Raw genomic sequence first — 17113 nt, forward strand, 5'->3', positions numbered from 1 at the left:
CCAGCCCCTAGTAACCACCAGTCTACTCTCTATTCCTACGAGTTTGGCTTTTTTAGATTCCACATATAAGGGAAAATATACAATATTTGTCTTCCTCTGTCTGATCTATTTCCCTTGGCATAATGCCCTCAAGATTTATCCATGTTACTATTTTGCTATTCATGTTGTTAGCAAATGACAGGATTTTCTTCTTTTTTATGGTTGAATAATATTTCATTTCTCATTAATGGATCAGATTAAATTAGTGACTGGCTTCAGAAGAAAAAGACCTACTATCAGCCAGGCTAGGCTACTGATTCTGAGTGATTCTAGTGATTCAGAGGCTTTCTTAGGACTTGTATGGATACACTTGTTTCTTGAGCCCTCTCTTGGTGAATTCTTCAGCTTGTTTGTCTTCTAGATCATGTAATGCACCAGGCCAGGTGCTGAAAACCTCCCTTTAGCTTTCCCAAAGGAAAGAGCTAATGCTCACATTTGTGGTCTCTCTTTGGCCTACAGATTCTGGGTGAGTTTCTGGGCATGTTCAATAGCCTGTGCCCAAAGCTCATCCAAGCTGCCTTTGGGTCTGGGCACCAGGGTGAGGTACATTAGATGCTGGGGGATCTGCAGCCAAGGCATCCCCAGTGGCTGGTGTGTGGGTGTTTTCATCTGACCAAAGTGACAATGAAGTATGAAGCTGGAATAAAAACATCCAAAATAGCTTACCTTTTATGAGTTCTATGTTAGAGGGATGCTGGAAAATCTGTCCCATCAAAACTTAGAAGCACACCAAGTAGGAAGACCTATGGAGCACAAAGCACAAGGAATAATTTATTGTTAGGTTTATGGTATCTGTAAGGGTAAACAAGAAGAAAAAACAGGATGAATATTTGATCAAAATTTAAAAATAAGGTGATTAACTAAAGAAAAAACAACTTGAGGGGCGCCTGGGTGGCGCAGTCGGTTAAGCGTCCGACTTCAGCCAGGTCACGATCTCGCGGTCCGTGAGTTCGAGCCCCGCGTCGGGCTCTGGGCTGATGGCTCAGAGCCTGGAGCCTGTTTCCGATTCTGTGTCTCCCTCTCTCTCTGCCCCTCGCCCGTTCATGCTCTGTCTCTCTCTGTCCCAAAAATAAATAAACGTTGAAAAAAAAAATTAAAAAAAAAAACAACAACTTGATAAATCACAAAATGTCGGTATATTATTTATATATCCCAGTAGAAACAGTTGAACACAGTCACCTCTGAAGAGTGTGAAGAGAATCAAAGAGGGGATCAAAGGGTATTGGCACAAAAACAGACACATAGACCAATGGGATAGAATAGAAACCCCAGAACTAGACCCACAAACGTATGGCCAACTCATCTTTGACAAAGCAGGAAAGAATATCCAATGGAAAAAAGACAGTCTCTTTAACAAATGGTGCTGAGAGAACTGGACAGCAACATGCAGAAGACTGAAACTAGACCGCTTTCTCACACCATTCACAAAAATAAACTCAAAATGGATAAAGGACCTGAATGTGAGACAGGAAACTATCGAAACCCTAGAGGAGAAAGCAGGAAAAGACCTCTCTGACCTCAGCCGTAGCAATTTCTTACTTGACACATCCCCAAAGGCAAGGGAATTAAAAGCAAAAATGAACTACTGGGACCTTATGAAGATAAAAAGCTTCTGCACAGCAAAGGAAACAACCAACAAAACTAAAAGGCAACCAACGGAATGGGAAAAGATATTTGCAAATGACATATCAGACAAAGGGCTAGTATCAAAATCTATAAGGAGCTCACCAAACTCCACACCCAAAAAACAAATAATCCAGTGAAGAAATGGGCAGAAAACATGAATAGACACTTCTCTGAAGAAGACATCCAGATGGCCAACAGGCACATGAAAAGATGCTCAACGTCACTCCTCATCAGGGAAATACAAATCAAAACCACACTCAGATATCACCTCACGCCAGTCAGAGTGGCCAAAATGAACAAATCAAGAGACTATAGATGCTGGAGAGGATGTGGAGAAACAGGAACCCTCTTGCACTCTTGGTGGGAATGCAAATTGGTGCAGCCACTCTGGAAAACAGTGTGGAGGTTCCTCAGAAAATTAAAAATAGACCTACCCTAGGACCCAGCAATAGCACTGCTAGGAATTTACCCAAGGGATACAGGAGTACTGATGCATAGGGGCACTTGTAGCCCAATGTTTATAGCAGCACTCTCAACAATAGCCAAATTATGGAAAGAGCCCAAATGTCCATCAACTGATGAATGGATAAAGAAATTGTGGTTTATATACACAATGGAGTACTACGTGGCAATGAGAAAGAATGAAATATGGCCCTTTGTAGCAACGTGGACGGAACTGGAGAGTGTTATGCTAAGTGAAATAAGCCATACAGAGAAAGACAGATACCATATGGTTTCACTCTTATGTGGATCCTGAGAAACTTAACAGAAACCCATGGGGGAGGGGAAGAAAAAAAAAAGAGGTTAGAGTGGGAGAGAGCCAAAGCATAAGAGACTCTTAAAAACTGAGAACAAACTGAGGGTTGATGGGGGGGTGGGGGTGGGAGGGAGGGGAGGGTGGGTGATGGGTATTGAGGGTATTGATGGGTATTCACCTTTTGGGATGAGCACTGGGTGTTGTATGGAAACCAATTTGACAATAAACTTCATATATTGAAAAAAATAAAAATAAAAAAAATAAAAAATAAAAAATTGGAAAAAAAAAACAAAGAGGGGATCAAAGCTCTGATGATTCATCATAAAAAATCATTTAGAATTATTTAATATTTTTTTTCTTTTTTATTGTGGTAAAAAATATATAACACAGTTTTGCCATTTTTAACCATCTTAAGTGTACAATTCAGTAGCATTAAGCCCATTCACATTGTTGTGCGACCATCACCACCCTCCATCTCCTGAACGCTTTACCATCCTAAGCTGACTCTTGCCCGCCATTAATTAGTAACTCCCATTTCCCCCTTCCCCAACCCCTGCTGCTCACTATTCTACTTTCTGTCTCTAGGAACTGGACTATTCTAGGTACCTCACATAAACGGAAACATACAACATTTTCCCTTTTATATTCACTTTCTTTCATTTAGCAATATTTTCAAGGGTCATCTATATGACAGCATGTATCAGAATTTCGTTGTTTTTTAAGTCCGAATAAAATTCCATTGTACGCATATACCACCTTTTGTTTACACATTCATCTGTTTCCTCATCTGTGGAGAGGCTTTTGGGTCACTTCCACTTTTTGGCAATTGTAAGGAATGCTGCTATGATTGTGAATAAAGCTTCTGTTCCCTCTTGCTTTGGAGTCTTAAGAATTATTAATACCATGCTATATGAATGTTTCAGTATAAAATCAAGTGCTCACATACAGCATGTGAACAGGAAAATCTCCAGGGTTGGGGCAGCGGCCCTGATTCAGAATCTATAATAAGGAACACAGTTTCTGACTACTGGTGGTGCCCCTGAGAGGGACAGATGACATCAGGCACAGTGCTCAAAAACAATACTGGCTCGTTGGACTGGAGGGATGGAGGTTGCAGGAAAAATGGAGGAGGACTCTAATAGACTAGGATGGCCTGATACACGTAAATGGCCTCTGAGGAGTTGTAAAGCCTATGAGACTCTTCTGTACAATGGTACTGACACAATATAAAGGTATAAAATGTAAAGGTCAAGCCATTGGTGTGTGCCAGTGAAAGATTCAGGAGCAAGCCTAATGTCACAGAAGAAAGACAAATATTTGCCTACATTTGAAAAGAGCCATAGAGAACAAGTACGTGAGAGGGAGGAAAGAACAGGGATTGACCTCTTATCGTCAAAGAACCCCTACTCAACCCCATGGTCAGGCAGAAAATTTACAATCATATACAAATGCAAGGAGTCCTAGATCTCAGGGTTTTAATAATCTAACTATAGATTGAACACAGTCCCAATCAATAGCCCAGCAAGCATTTTGTAGATATCTACAAACTGACTCCTAAATTTATATGGAAAGAGAATGACAAGAGAACAGCCAAAATAGTTATGAAAAAGAAGAGTCATTTTTCATATCATTTATTTATATCATATATTAATCAACCCACCTACATACATATAATCTTCTAATATGTGTGCACACTGATGCACCAATTTGAATCCAGTGCCACATGGCTAATTCTAGCCTTCTCCTCTTGCTTCTCTGTAACATACCCATCCACAGTGACAGACCTGGCTCCCACCAGTTGTTATCTTTATTTGTTCACCTGTAGTATACAGGTATAGCAATTGCAGAATTGTTAACTCATACTCTCAGTGGGAAACAACTTTATTAACAATACTATTATGATCATGCTCAGTTCCACTCTTAGTCTTACAGATTCCAGTCAAAACACTATTTTTCAGTTATGTATGTCACATTCTTTTTTCCCAGTCCCTTCAGTGAGTTCACAACATACATGTATAATGTTGGGAAGGAAGTTTCATGTGCACAGTCTTTTGACCCCTGCTTAGCCACATAAGAATGGCAGAAATATTGACAATGGTGGTGTGAAAGGAGAGAGGCCAGGATGGGACAATAAAGGAATTGAGATGCGGACGAGGAAACTCACTGTAGAGTTGGAAGACAGCTTGGCAAAGTTGGTCCTTGTGAGGGGGGGAGGAGGAAGGGAACCTAGAAATGTAGCTGAGAGAGAAGGGAGATGGAATGCCCTGTGTCAGGATTGACCAATGTGAGGACTATGGGGAGAAGTGACCAGGAGCTGCCATTTTTCTGCCCTCCATGCACACCTGCTTCAGCCCAGGGACACAGCAAGATCAGCTCACCCTTGTCACTTCAATTCCCAAAACTAGCCAGTTCCCCTCCCACATTTGGGGCTGGTGTTATAATGAGAGTCAATGACAGATGAGAAAATACTTCTTTCCAAAACCCTCCCTCTTCACTCTGAGAAAGTCTACCAATTGTAGATGTGCCTGAATTAATACACATTTAGCCCTGAGGTTGGGAGGTGTCAGGACTATGGAGTGAGTTCACTCTCACAACTGTCAGTTGAGAACCACAGGGAGGTACTGTCCCTGTTCAACGTTGGAGCAGGAACCTCAGGAAAAGGTTGTACATGAGGCTGGACTTGTCACTTACAGAAGAAACAGAAGGTCTTTAGGCAGCGAAAATATCATCAAATCACAGGACAAAATATGGGAAAATGACCCTAGTACCTAGAATCAAACACATAGCTCAGCGACCATGGAGTGAATTATGCTTTTCCTTGCTTTTCCCAGTCAGAGTTCAGAGTTCTAAAAAAACCCCATATTTTGTACATTTACACCTGTTAAATTTATATTGTAAGATGTATCATACGTATAGAAGAGTGTATAAACATATATATCCAGTTAAAAAATAATAATGTGATCTCCCATGTAGGAATCATCTAATTATAAATTGGAGAACCAGCCATGTTTTAAAATTCCTATGAAAAATTTTTAGAATTCCTTTGTGCACCACAAACTATTTGATGATGAAAATGATCATTTCAGGTTGAATTAGTGTTTTAAGATTACTCAGGTCCATGATGATGAGTTCATTATTGTCCTTAGGACACAGCTAATCCTTGAGGAGTTGATAGCAGCGTTTCATGACATCTCGAAAGGCCTCTATGAATTTGTCATTCCGGAGGGTGAAGATGAATGGGTTCAGGAAAGGGGTCACCACTAAAACCATCAGTGACGCTACCCTGTTGTACTCAGCTGCCTGCGTTTGCTTGGGTTTCACATAGAGGAACAAGCAGGTACCATAGCCAATCACAACAAAGGTGAAGTGAGAGGCACAAGTAGAGAAAGCTTTCCTCCGGCCCAAGGCTGAGGGGATCTTGAGGATGGTAGAGATGATGTAGGTGTAGGAGATGATTGTAGGGATCATAGAACCAACAATAATGAATACAGCCATTAAAAAAAGGATAAACTCTGTGAAAAGGCTATCATCACAGGATAGTTTGAGCAGTTGCCCTCGGTCACATAAAAAATGGTCTATCACATTTGATTTGCAGAAGGTAAGCTGAAATGTGGCATAGACTGGCCAGATTTGAAATAGGAACCCAAACACCCATGACACAATGACCACCCAGATGCAGGTGTGGCTGTCCATAATGATGTTGTACCTCAAAGGGTTACAGACAGCCACATAACGGTCCACAGCCATTGCTCCAATTAATACTAACTCCGACGTACCCAAAGAAAGGTACAAATATAATTGTGCACTACAGGCTGTCAAAGACATTGCCTGCATCCCTGGAAGCAGCAGCCCCCAGAGCATTAAGGGGACAGCAACCGATGTGATCAGGATCTCTAGGACTGAGAGGTGGCCAAGGAAGAAATACATGGGGGACTGCAGACGTTTATCAACACAGACAATCACAATGATGACCATGTTCCCCATGACTGTCACTGAGTAGAGAAAGAAGAAAGTGGCAAAAAGAATATCGTGTAGTTCTTTGGAGCCATGGAAGCCAAGTAGATAAAATTCAGTGGCGCTAGAATAATTCTTCAACATTTAGTCCTGTGCTCTTGTTCTTTATGGAATCTAGGGAACAAAGGAGAGTTCACAGCCTTCTAATTTCACAGGACTAAAACTATTCCCAGGTGGAGGAAATATCATCTCTGCTCTTAGGCTGCATCATGACCAAGTGGGTTCATCTTCCACTATTTGCTGTACAAGGTTGATGTTGAATGTTTTATGAAGAAAATACATACGAAAATAAACATATATATGCAAGAAGATGAGCAATAGTCACTAACACCACAGCCTAGGCTTGAAAGCCCACCCACCCCTGTAGGCACTCTTGTCTTTCAATTCATCATCATCCTGCCTCCATCTCTGCTCTGACCTGCCACCCTGTCCAGTTTCTGACCACAATGTGTTCATTTATGCCACCAATGCTTCCACCCTAAATGCCCTACGATTTCTTCTCTGCCTCTTACGTTCATGTCCTACAAAATCTTACCAATCCCACCCAGATACGTTTACATATTTCCTTCATCTCCTCTGAATGTGGGCTCCATTTAACTTCTGTTCACTTACAGTTCTTGCTTCGGCTACCTGTATCATCATTTGAGCCCATCAGTAGAGCCAGCCGACAGGGTGGTGGGTCTACCCAGAAAACTGTCATAAGATAACAGCTATTTTGAAACAAAGCACGGAATCTTTCCCTGACTTCTGGGGAGCTGACTCTCTGAAGTGGATTATCCACTTTTTTCCTCCTTATTCTTATCATGAATGCCATCTCTGTCTCTCATTTCGGCGACTGTTCTTCCTGGTAGGAAGAACCTCATTAGCTTCCAGTTGGAAACTTGTAGCTCTGAGATTGTTCCTTCTGACACCAGAGGACACCAGGGAGTAGGGGTCCAGAGGAGTAAAGAGGGGACTGGGACTTTTATCCCCAACTCCCATCTGTCCTGTATAATCTCCACCCTGGCACCAGGGGACAAGAAAACAAGCAACACCCTCTGCCTTCCCCATGTCTCAAATCTCTAGTTTCAGCAAGGAGATAAGACCTCCCAAAAGGCAGTCTGTGTCTATTTCCAACCAGCCATGGTCTGCATCCTATAGAGAACCTTGGAGAAGTCCCCAGAGACTATCTGCTGTGTCTTCCTGTTTTCTCCAGAGACCTACAAATATGGAAAAGTGTCAGAAAACACCCAAAAGGCTCACACTGATCTGGTCAGTAAATCTGGGCTCCTTCCCTCACACATGCATGTCATTGCTCAAATGTCTCCAACCCATGGGCCCTCTCCAATCATCCTCTCTAAAACAGCAAAAGTGCCTCACATTTTACCCTCTTATTTGGTGGGATTTTCTTCTTACTGGCTCTCATCAATAGCTGATATTGAAGCACTTTTGTCTTTCTTGTTCACTCTCACATCTCCAGTGCCAAGAACAGAGTCTGACACAGGGTAAGTATGTGCTCTTTTAATATTTATTCAAAACATTTGTTCAAATATGTCAGTGAATGAGCAAAAACTATCCACCCTGATCTGCTTTTCCTCTTCTTATAAAATAGTCTCTCTTCACTCTTTACTAAGGCATTGTCTGGTCAAGCTGTGGTCCTCTCCCTGGAGATCCCCTACACAATGGCCAGATTACAAAAACAAGAAATAAGGACAAGTGAGAGAGCAGATTCTTAGGTCATAGCAGAGAGATGTGTCTATCACAAGTACCGAAAAGAGCTGAATATGCTCTCTGCTGTGGAGGGAGGACTTGATTTGAGCTCCTCCATTATGCGGCTCCCCTAGCCTACTGTTCATGCTCCAGGGAAGGTGTCCTCATTTTAGACAGCAATGAAGCCCAGAACTTCCCATGCTGATCCTCTCTTACTCTCCTTCGCAGAGGGGAGCCCCGAGCAGACACTCACCTCTAGAGAAAGAGACTGACCTGGAAAATCCTACAGCTCTCCAGGGATCAGCCCAGGCTACCTCCTGCCTGACTAGGGCAGAGCATGCTCTGTGGCCCAGGGAAAGCTGCTGCTGTCCTCACTCTCAGTGCAAGAGAAAACTGTCTTCATATGAGCACTTAAGGAAAAGTCCAGTGATAACAGTGCTGTGGAAGCCCTATTGTCTCCTCTGTCTCTCTCTCTCTCTCCTTCTTTCCTTCTACTGTCTGTCCCCAAGGGGAGTTATTCTCTAAGAAACTACATTTGTCAAGTTCAGAGAAACCCTGGGGATGCAGTCAAGGAAAAGCCAGAAAAACTTTCACCCTTCCCTCCTGAGGATAATCAAGTTTTTAGAACATGGGCAAGTTTTGCGTAATGATGTAGGTCATTACGAACTTGGAATCTCCTAGTCAGGAGTTTCTTAACACCCAGGCTGCCTTGTACCCAGACCTCAAGTCCTGGTAATCATCAGATAGTCTGAGCCCTAAACAGCCAACCCCTGCTCTGTTTTGTGCCACTACCTCATTCCAATTAGTCCCGCGAGAGGCTGAGCGACCCGTAAGCAGAAAACACCGCAAATGATTCCAAGACACTTGCCAAAAACCAAGTGGCCAACAAATAGCTCTGTGCCGACAGCTCAGAGCCTGGAGCCTGCTTCAGATTTTGTGTCTCCTTCTCTCTCTGCCCCTCCCCCACTTGTGCTCTGTCTTTATCAAAAATAAATAAATGTGTAAAAAAAATTTTTTAATAAAAATTAAAAAAAATGTTCACAGCGGTTTAATTCATTATAACAACTGACACAAAATAAATACCCATCAATAAGAGAATGATAGTCATTCCTCCTCATTCACAGATTCCATACTTGTAAATTCATCTACTCGCTGAAGTTTATTTTTAACTGTGAAATCAGTGTTTGCGGCACTTGCAAGGTCATTTGTTTTAAGCCATACATTTTATACCTGTGGTCCTAAAATCTGGAACTTTCCCAGTTCAATTCTTCTTAATGACAATAAAGTCTTGTCTCTTCCAGCTATTGGCGGGGGGGGGGGGGGGGGGGGGGTTATGGAAGGTCCATAGAGCGAACTGGGTAGCCTGGGTAGCCAGCCGACACGGGGAGCTCCCAGGATGTGGCACTTGCCATTTTAAAACTGGGACAGCCCTGGGGTGCCTGGGTGGCTCAGTAGGTTGAGCGTCTGACTTCGGCTTCGGTTACGATCTTGCAGCTCATGGGTTCAAGCCCCATGTCAGGCTCTGTGCTGACAGCTCAGAAGCCTGAAGCCTGCTTCAGATTTTGTGTCTCCCTCCCTCTGCCCCTTCTCCACTCATGCTCTGTCTCTCTCTCTCTCAAAGATGAATAAATGTTAAAAAAATTTTTTTAATAAAAAAATAAAACTGGGACAGCCCTTGGCAAAGTGAGACAAGCAGCACCCTGCCTGTGAAACAGATATTTCCTTGGCTACTCAGAAAATGCAAGGGACTTTCCATAATTTGGCTATTGTTGAGAGTGCTGCTATGAACATTGGGGTACAAGTGCCCCTATGCATCAGTACTCCTGTGTCCCTTGGATAAATTCCTAGCAGTGCTATTGCTGGGTCATAGGGTAGGTCTATTTTTAATTTTCTGAGGAACCTCCACACTGCTTTCCAGAGCGGCTGCACCAATTTGCATTCCCACCAACAGTGCAAAAGGGTTCCTCTTTCTCCGCATCCTGGCCAACATCTGTTGTTTCCTGAGTTGTTCATTTAAGCCACTCAATATATTTTAACACTTACAGCACATCTCAATGCAGACTAAACACATTTCAACTGCCCAAAAGATAGTGGTAATAGCTACAAAAGGTAGTAGTACAATGTGGGTACAATCTTTTAAGAACAAATTCATTTTTACCTTCTCCAACGTCTACAACAATCTCTTCCTCCACTAAGTCAGTCAGAGAAAGACAAATATCATATGATTTCACTCATATATGGAATTTATGAAATACAACAGATGAACATAGGGAAGAAAAAATATGATAAAAACAGAGAGGGAGGCAAACCATAAGAGACTCTTAGATACAGAGAACAACTAGAGGGTTGCTGGTGGGGTGTTGGGTGGGAGGATGGGCTAGATGGGCAATGGGTATTAAGGAGGGCACTTGTTGGAATGAGCCAGGTGTTATAAATAAGTGATGAGTCACTGGGTTCTACCCTGAAACTAATACTACACCTTATGTTAACTAACTTGAATTTAAATAAATTTTAAAAAAATAAAAGAACTCTTGACTTGAATAGGCTATACCAAATCTTTCAGTTTCCATAACCTCATTAGGATTGGAAGAAAGGGTGTCTTGAAAATTGGGAAAAAAATCTGTCCTGGAAAGATTGAGCCATAGATTCTTTGGTGTCCTTACACTTTCTCTTGATTTAACAGGGACCATGGGTGTATGTAATATAATGTGAGCAACTCTGGGATGGGGTTTGCAGTGAGGCATCTAGCAGCTTGCTAGATGGAATCCTTGGATTCGTTTCACAGTGTCTCTTTTAAAACCCAAAGAGCAGAGTTGATTTTTCAATTCCTTATCTGACTGATTGACGGTGAGCACAGCACAGAGACTACTTATGTCATCTATTCACTACTCTTCTGCAAGAGTAGCCTAAAATGGCTTGCTGGGGTTTCGTCTTGTGGATCACGATGCTTCCCATATGCTTCACCTGCATCCTGGTTAGCGATGGTACCTACTATGCTCACAGTGCAGAGCAAAAACTTTATGTTGAATAAGGACATTCTCCTACGTAACAAGAATCCCATTATCACATATGAGAAAACTAACCTTAATTCAGTAATATAAAATGTATAGTCCATATTGAAATTTTCCAAAATTTCCCCCAATATATTTATACCTTTTTTTTAAAATCAAAGATCCTCTTAAGGTTCGTTTGATTACTTTGTCTTTTTAATTTGTTTTAATTGATCACATTTTCTCTGATAATTTCTAGCTTTTTATTTTATTTTAGGTTTTTGTTGTCATTGTTGTCCTTTGCTTCCTCTTCCCAATATCACTTATTTTCACAAAATATAGTCCTCCTTGAGTACCCTGTAATTCAATCTTTGGTTGAGATGATTTTGACTTTTTTCAACTTCTTGAATTTACTTAATAGTTCTTCACAATCTGTTTTCTTGTGCATTTCTATTCTGAGGGTTGTTTAAGTTTTCTAATTTCCAGTGTTGTTTCATATTTGTAAATGCCTCTGAATTATGATTAATTCATGTTGAAAATTTATTTTACAGAAGCAGCATTGCCAGTTAGAGTACAGTGATTATACACAGTTCTTTTGGTCTTTAGCCCTGGAGTTTTTAGTCAAAATACTGTTTTCCAAAGTTACATAGGACTTGCTTAGAACTATGCTGATATCCAAAGTTTCCTTGGTCCTTTTACACCAACCTCTTCAGTAAGCTCATATCACACATTCATATCACAGTAATTTCTTTTGTCTGCATTCCGTCCTGGGATCCCCCAAACTCCTGGTTGATTTTTTTTCAATTTGTATACATTATAGTTCACTTTATATACTGTCAACTCCTATGAGTTTGACAAAATAATGTATCCACCACTATAGTGCCAAACAGATTCATTCCATTGCTCCCGAATTCCCTGCATTTCCCTAGTCACTGTCCCCTTACTTCTCCTAAAGAGATATGTATCCACTTATCTATTTTCCATCCCTTGTAGTTTTTCCTTTTTGCATAATGTCATTAGAATTGAATCATACAACATGTAGCCTTTTGTTCTGGATTCTTTCCTTTGGTAAAATGCATTTAAGATTTTTTTCATGTTATTATGTGAGTTATTATTTCATCTGAACTAATTGCTTTTTATTGCTGAATAGTATTCACATTGTATGGATGGATCATAGTTTGTTCATCTATTCACCTACTGAGAAACACTGTGGTCATTTCCAATTATGACTAAAGTTTCTATAAACATTTGTGCACAAGGTTTTGTGTGGAAGTAAATTTTCCATTCATTTTGGAGGCACAATTTCTGGGTTGTATGCTAAGTCTATCTTTAACTTTATAAGATGTTGCCAAACTGCCTTCCAAAGTGGTTGTGACATTCTGCATTTCAAGCAGCAATGAATGAGCATTTCTGATTTTTTATATATCCTCTCTAACATGTGGAAATGTCAGGGTTTTTTTTTTAATTTTTAGCTATTCTAGTAGGTATATAGTGGTATCTCATTGTTGTTTTAATTTGCATTCACCTATCACAAATGATGTTAAACATCTTTTCATACTCTAAGTTGCCATCCTTATATCTTCTCTGGCATGCATGTGTTCAGATCATTTCCCCATTTTGGGGGCTGTTTGTTTCTTAGTGTTAAGTTTTAAATGTTTTATTTTGGGGGGCACCTGGGTGTCTCAGTTGGTTAAGTATCCCTTGATTTAAGTTCAGGTCATGATCTCATGGTTCAAGAGATAGAGCCCCATGTCAGGCTCTGTGCCGACAGCATGGAGCCTACTTGGGATTCTCTCTCTCCCTCTTTCTCTGCCCCCCACCCATTCACATTCTCTCTCTCTTTCTCTCTCTCAAAAATAAATAAATAAACTTTTTAAAAAGGAGATAAATTCTTCCAACAGCCTGAGGGAGCTCAAAAGCAGATATTAAAAAACTAAGTTTTATTTTTTATGTATGTATTCTGGATACACATATCAATTATCATATCTGTGAGTTTTCAAATACTTGCACCAGTCTGTGCCTAATCTTTTCATTCTATTCACAGTGACTTTAGCACAGTAAAACGTTTCAACTTGATAAACTTCAATTTTTCATTTTCTTCTTTCATGGATGATGCTTTAGGTGTTGTATCTAAAAACTCACCACCAAACCCAAGGTCATGCAGATTTTCTCCTAGAAGTTTCATAGTTTTGCATTTACATTTAGGTAATTTTAGATAATTTTTATGTAAAGTGCAAGGTATGTGTTGAGGCTCATTTTACCGCATAGAGACAGCCAATTTTTCCAGCAGTATTTTTGGAAAAGATTAACATTTCTTTATTGAATTTCCTTTGAAACTTTGTCAAAAATAAGTTGTATTTGCTTAGGTCTATTTCTGGGCTCTCTATTATCTTCCATTAATCTGTCTATTGTCTTTCCAATACTATACTATGTTGATCAATATAACTCCATGAAAAACCTTGAAATCAGATAATATGAGTCCTCTTAATTTTTACAATTGCTTTGGCTATTCTACTCCTTTGCATTTCCTTATAAATTGTGTAATCATTTTGTCAATATCTACATAAAAGCCTGCTAGAATTTATTTGGGATTGCAATGAACCTATAGAATGAAATTGGAAAGAATTAACATCATAACAATATTGAGTCTTCCAATCCATACTCATTGTATACTTTTGCATTTACTTGGAGCTTTCATTGGTGATTCATAGTTTTCCACTACAGATTCTGAACATATTTTATTAGATTTATATCTAAGAACTTCGCTTCTTTGTTGCTATCAAAAAAATGTATTACTTCTTATATTTCAATTATAATTGTTGTTAATACGTAGGAAAACAATTGACTTTCGCATAATGACTTTGTATCCTGAGACTTTGCTAAAATAACTTATTACTTGCAAGACGTTTTTTGGTAGATTCTTAGGGGATTTCTACATAGACAATCATGTCATCTGTGAATAAAGACAAATTTTTCTTTTTTTACATTCCATATGCCCTTTATTTTGTTATCTCACGTAACCACACTAGCTAGGACTTCCAGTACAATATTAAATAGGAGTAGTGAGAGGACATCCTTGCCTTGTTCCCAACCTTAGCAGGGGAGAAGGCATTCAGTCTCTCCCCACTATAGAAGATGTTAGCAGTAGGGTTTTTTAGTACCCCATATTGAAAGTTTTATAATGAATGGTTGTTGAATTTGTCAAAGGCTCTTTCTATACTAATATGATCATATTTTTTCTTTTTTAATCTATTTATATGATTAATTATACTGATTAATTGTTGAATCCTGAAACAATCATATATCTTGGAATGAAATCTACTTGTTTGTGATAATGTTATTCTTTTTATGTGTAGCTGGATGGGATTTGCTAAAATGGCGTTGAGGTTTCAGTGCCTGCATTCATAAGAGATAATGTTGTAAACTTTTGTTGCTCTGTATGGTTTTTATATTAATGTAATGCTGGCCTCATTAAATGATTTGGGAGTGTCAATGAAATGTCAATTAAAATCCTCAGGATATTTGTTCATAACATAGACACACACACACACACACACACACACACACACACACACACTCTACACACAAATGCAAAATTATTTTAAACTCATATGTAAGAGTTTGGAGATAGTCAAGAATAGCCAAATTAGTTCTAATGAAAAAGGAGATTGGATAAGGCCTACTAATAGTAATATTTATTATAAATCTGTATGGGGTCTGTACTATAAGCATATAAATAAAATAGAGAGCTCAGAAACAGACCCATGAAATAAAAGCACTCCTTATAAGACAGTATGACATTTCAAATCAATGTGGAAAGGCCTGATTTTTCAATAAACTGTACTGTAACAACCGATTATCTATATAGGAATAAAACATTAGATCTCTATTATTTCTTAACCTCACTTGTTTCTTCCATCTTTTGTTCAGTCCTAACTACCACCTCCTTAGGCAAACAAGCCCCACTCCCAGAATCCCTACTTGAAAGAGACAAGCAAATTCCCTATCCCTATCTCACTTCAAAGGACTCTTCAGAGCACAATGTCTCCAGAAAACCTGACCACAATTATGCTGCACAGCCAAGACCCATCACAAAACAGTAGTCAGCATGCTATTTATCACACTGCATTGTTTCCCATCCTTTTCTGTCTAATTTCTTGTACTTTTGCTCTACTCAGATTATAGCCTCCTAAATAAGTCTTTAGAGGCTAATCCTTGCCTAAGGCTCATGATTTGTAGAGAATGCAGGTTATCACTAACCTTTTTGCCTGTCCCAAAATTAACAATCATTTGTTTAAAAAATATAAATGTCTAACTCCAAAAATTAAAACTATTAGAATATATACAAGACTTTTTTCAATTATTTTTTATTCAAGTATAATTAACACACAGTGTTACACTGGTTTCAGGTATACAATATAATTATTCAATAATTCTACATATTTTTCAGTGCTCATCATGATAAGCATCCTCTTATTCCCCTTTATCTATTTCACCCATCCCCCTAGCCACCTGCCCTCTGGTAACCACCAGTTTGTTCCCTATTTAGGACAATACTTTTCTGTTTGTCTCTTTTTTTCTTTTACATTTGTTTTGTTTCTTAAATTCCACATACGAGTGAAATCACATGGTATTTGCCTTTCTCTGACTGTCTTATTTCACTTTGCATTATACTCTCTAGCTCCATCCACATCATTACAAACAAAAGATTCCATTCTTTTTTTGTGGCTGGGTAATATTCCACTATATATAACCACATCCTCATTAGCCATTCACCGATCAGTGGACACTTGGACTGCTTCCATATCTTGGCTATTGTAAATAATGCTGCAATAAACACGGGGATACATATGTCTTTTCAAAGTAGTGTTTTCATTTCCTTCAAGTAAATGCCCAGTTGTAAAATTCCTGGATCATATGGTAATTCTGTTTTTAATTTTTTGAGGAATTTCCATACTGACTTCCACAGTGGCTGCACCGTAGAAGTCCTTTTTAATCATTTCATTTTATTTTAAAAAATTTTTTTTCAACGTTTATTTATTTTTGGGACAGAGAGAGACAGAGCATGAACGGGGGAGGGGCAGAGAGAGAGGGAGACACAGAATCGGAAACAGGCTCCAGGCTCTGAGCCATCAGCCCAGAGCCTGATGCGGGGCCCAAACTCACGGACCGTGAGATCGTGACCTGGCTGAAGTCGGACGCTTAACCACCTGCGCCACCCAGGCGCCCCAATCATTTCATTTTAATATAAAACATGAATACAGAAAGACCACACTGAACATACATATAGCTTAATAAATTATGAGGTGAATACCCTTATAAACCACCACCCAGATCAAAAAATAGAGATTTGATAGCAACCCCAGAAACATTTCCATTGACCCATTCCAACTGCAATCCTCATATTCTCAAAAGTGACTGCAATCCAGACCTTGTAGTAATCACTTCCTTGCACTTCTTAACAATTTTATCAGGCCAGTCTGAAGTGCTACACACTATAGCTTAGTATTCTACATTTTTATTTCATATGTTTTTTTAGTCTATTTTAATCTATAGATTCTCTCTACAGCTCTTTAATTTTCTTCCAATCTCTTTGTTGAAGAATCAGGGTTTTTACTGTAGAGTTTCCCACAGTCCACATTATGGTGACTCCATCTTCAGGGCACAGTTAAACATGTCTTTCTGTTCTCTGCATGTGTTTCTGTAACTTAGTAGCTGGTTCCAGAGCCTTGATCTGGCTGGGGTCTGACAAATAATGAAGGTAACCTTTTGAGGGTGGCTGCTTTTGGAACACCATTATGAACTCATGGACTTAAATATATTTGATAGATTTCCAATGGTTGCAACCATTGTATTTTTTTGAAGTGTACCTTCTCTCATCTTTGGCCAGTAGAAGTCTCCTCCAGTCAGCTCCTGATACCTTTTAACATCACCCCAGTAATCTTTGATCCCCATTATGATAAGATATTACAAGCTCGTCTTACACATTTCTTGCCCA

General features: G+C 39.5%; 2 protein-coding genes across 3 annotated transcripts in view; both read right to left on the reverse strand.

The window, feature by feature from the left end:
• The window catches only part of LOC112866450 (trypsin-4-like), a 92283-nt gene that overhangs the window by 42594 nt on the left and 32576 nt on the right, over positions 1-17113 (reverse strand). Inside the window, exon 5 of one of the 2 annotated variants that reach the window (XR_015244429.1) lies at positions 706-782. Coding sequence is in view for 1 of the 2 variants with exons in the window: in XM_086688357.1 (XP_086544483.1) it covers positions 723-782 (60 nt within the window). In the remaining variant the exon portion in view is untranslated. Of the gene's footprint in view, positions 1-407; positions 783-17113 lie in introns of those variants that run through there. The other variant, XM_086688357.1, reaches the window with a different exon arrangement.
• On the reverse strand, positions 5576-6535 carry LOC112866915 (olfactory receptor 9A1-like). The gene has a single exon (XM_025929876.2). It carries the CDS (start codon positions 6518-6520, stop codon positions 5576-5578), a length of 945 nt encoding a protein of 314 aa, XP_025785661.1. The 5' UTR covers positions 6521-6535.

Source organism: Puma concolor, chromosome A2 (assembly GCF_028749965.1).
Source record: "Puma concolor isolate L17-30 chromosome A2, mPumCon1.1.hap2, whole genome shotgun sequence".
Classification (NCBI taxonomy): domain Eukaryota; kingdom Metazoa; phylum Chordata; class Mammalia; order Carnivora; family Felidae; genus Puma; species Puma concolor.

Excerpts from the sequence above, each read along its gene's own strand:
- LOC112866915 (XM_025929876.2), bottom strand. The coding sequence starts at position 6,520 with ATGTTGAAGAATTATTCTAGCGCCACTGAATTTTATCTACTTGGCTTC.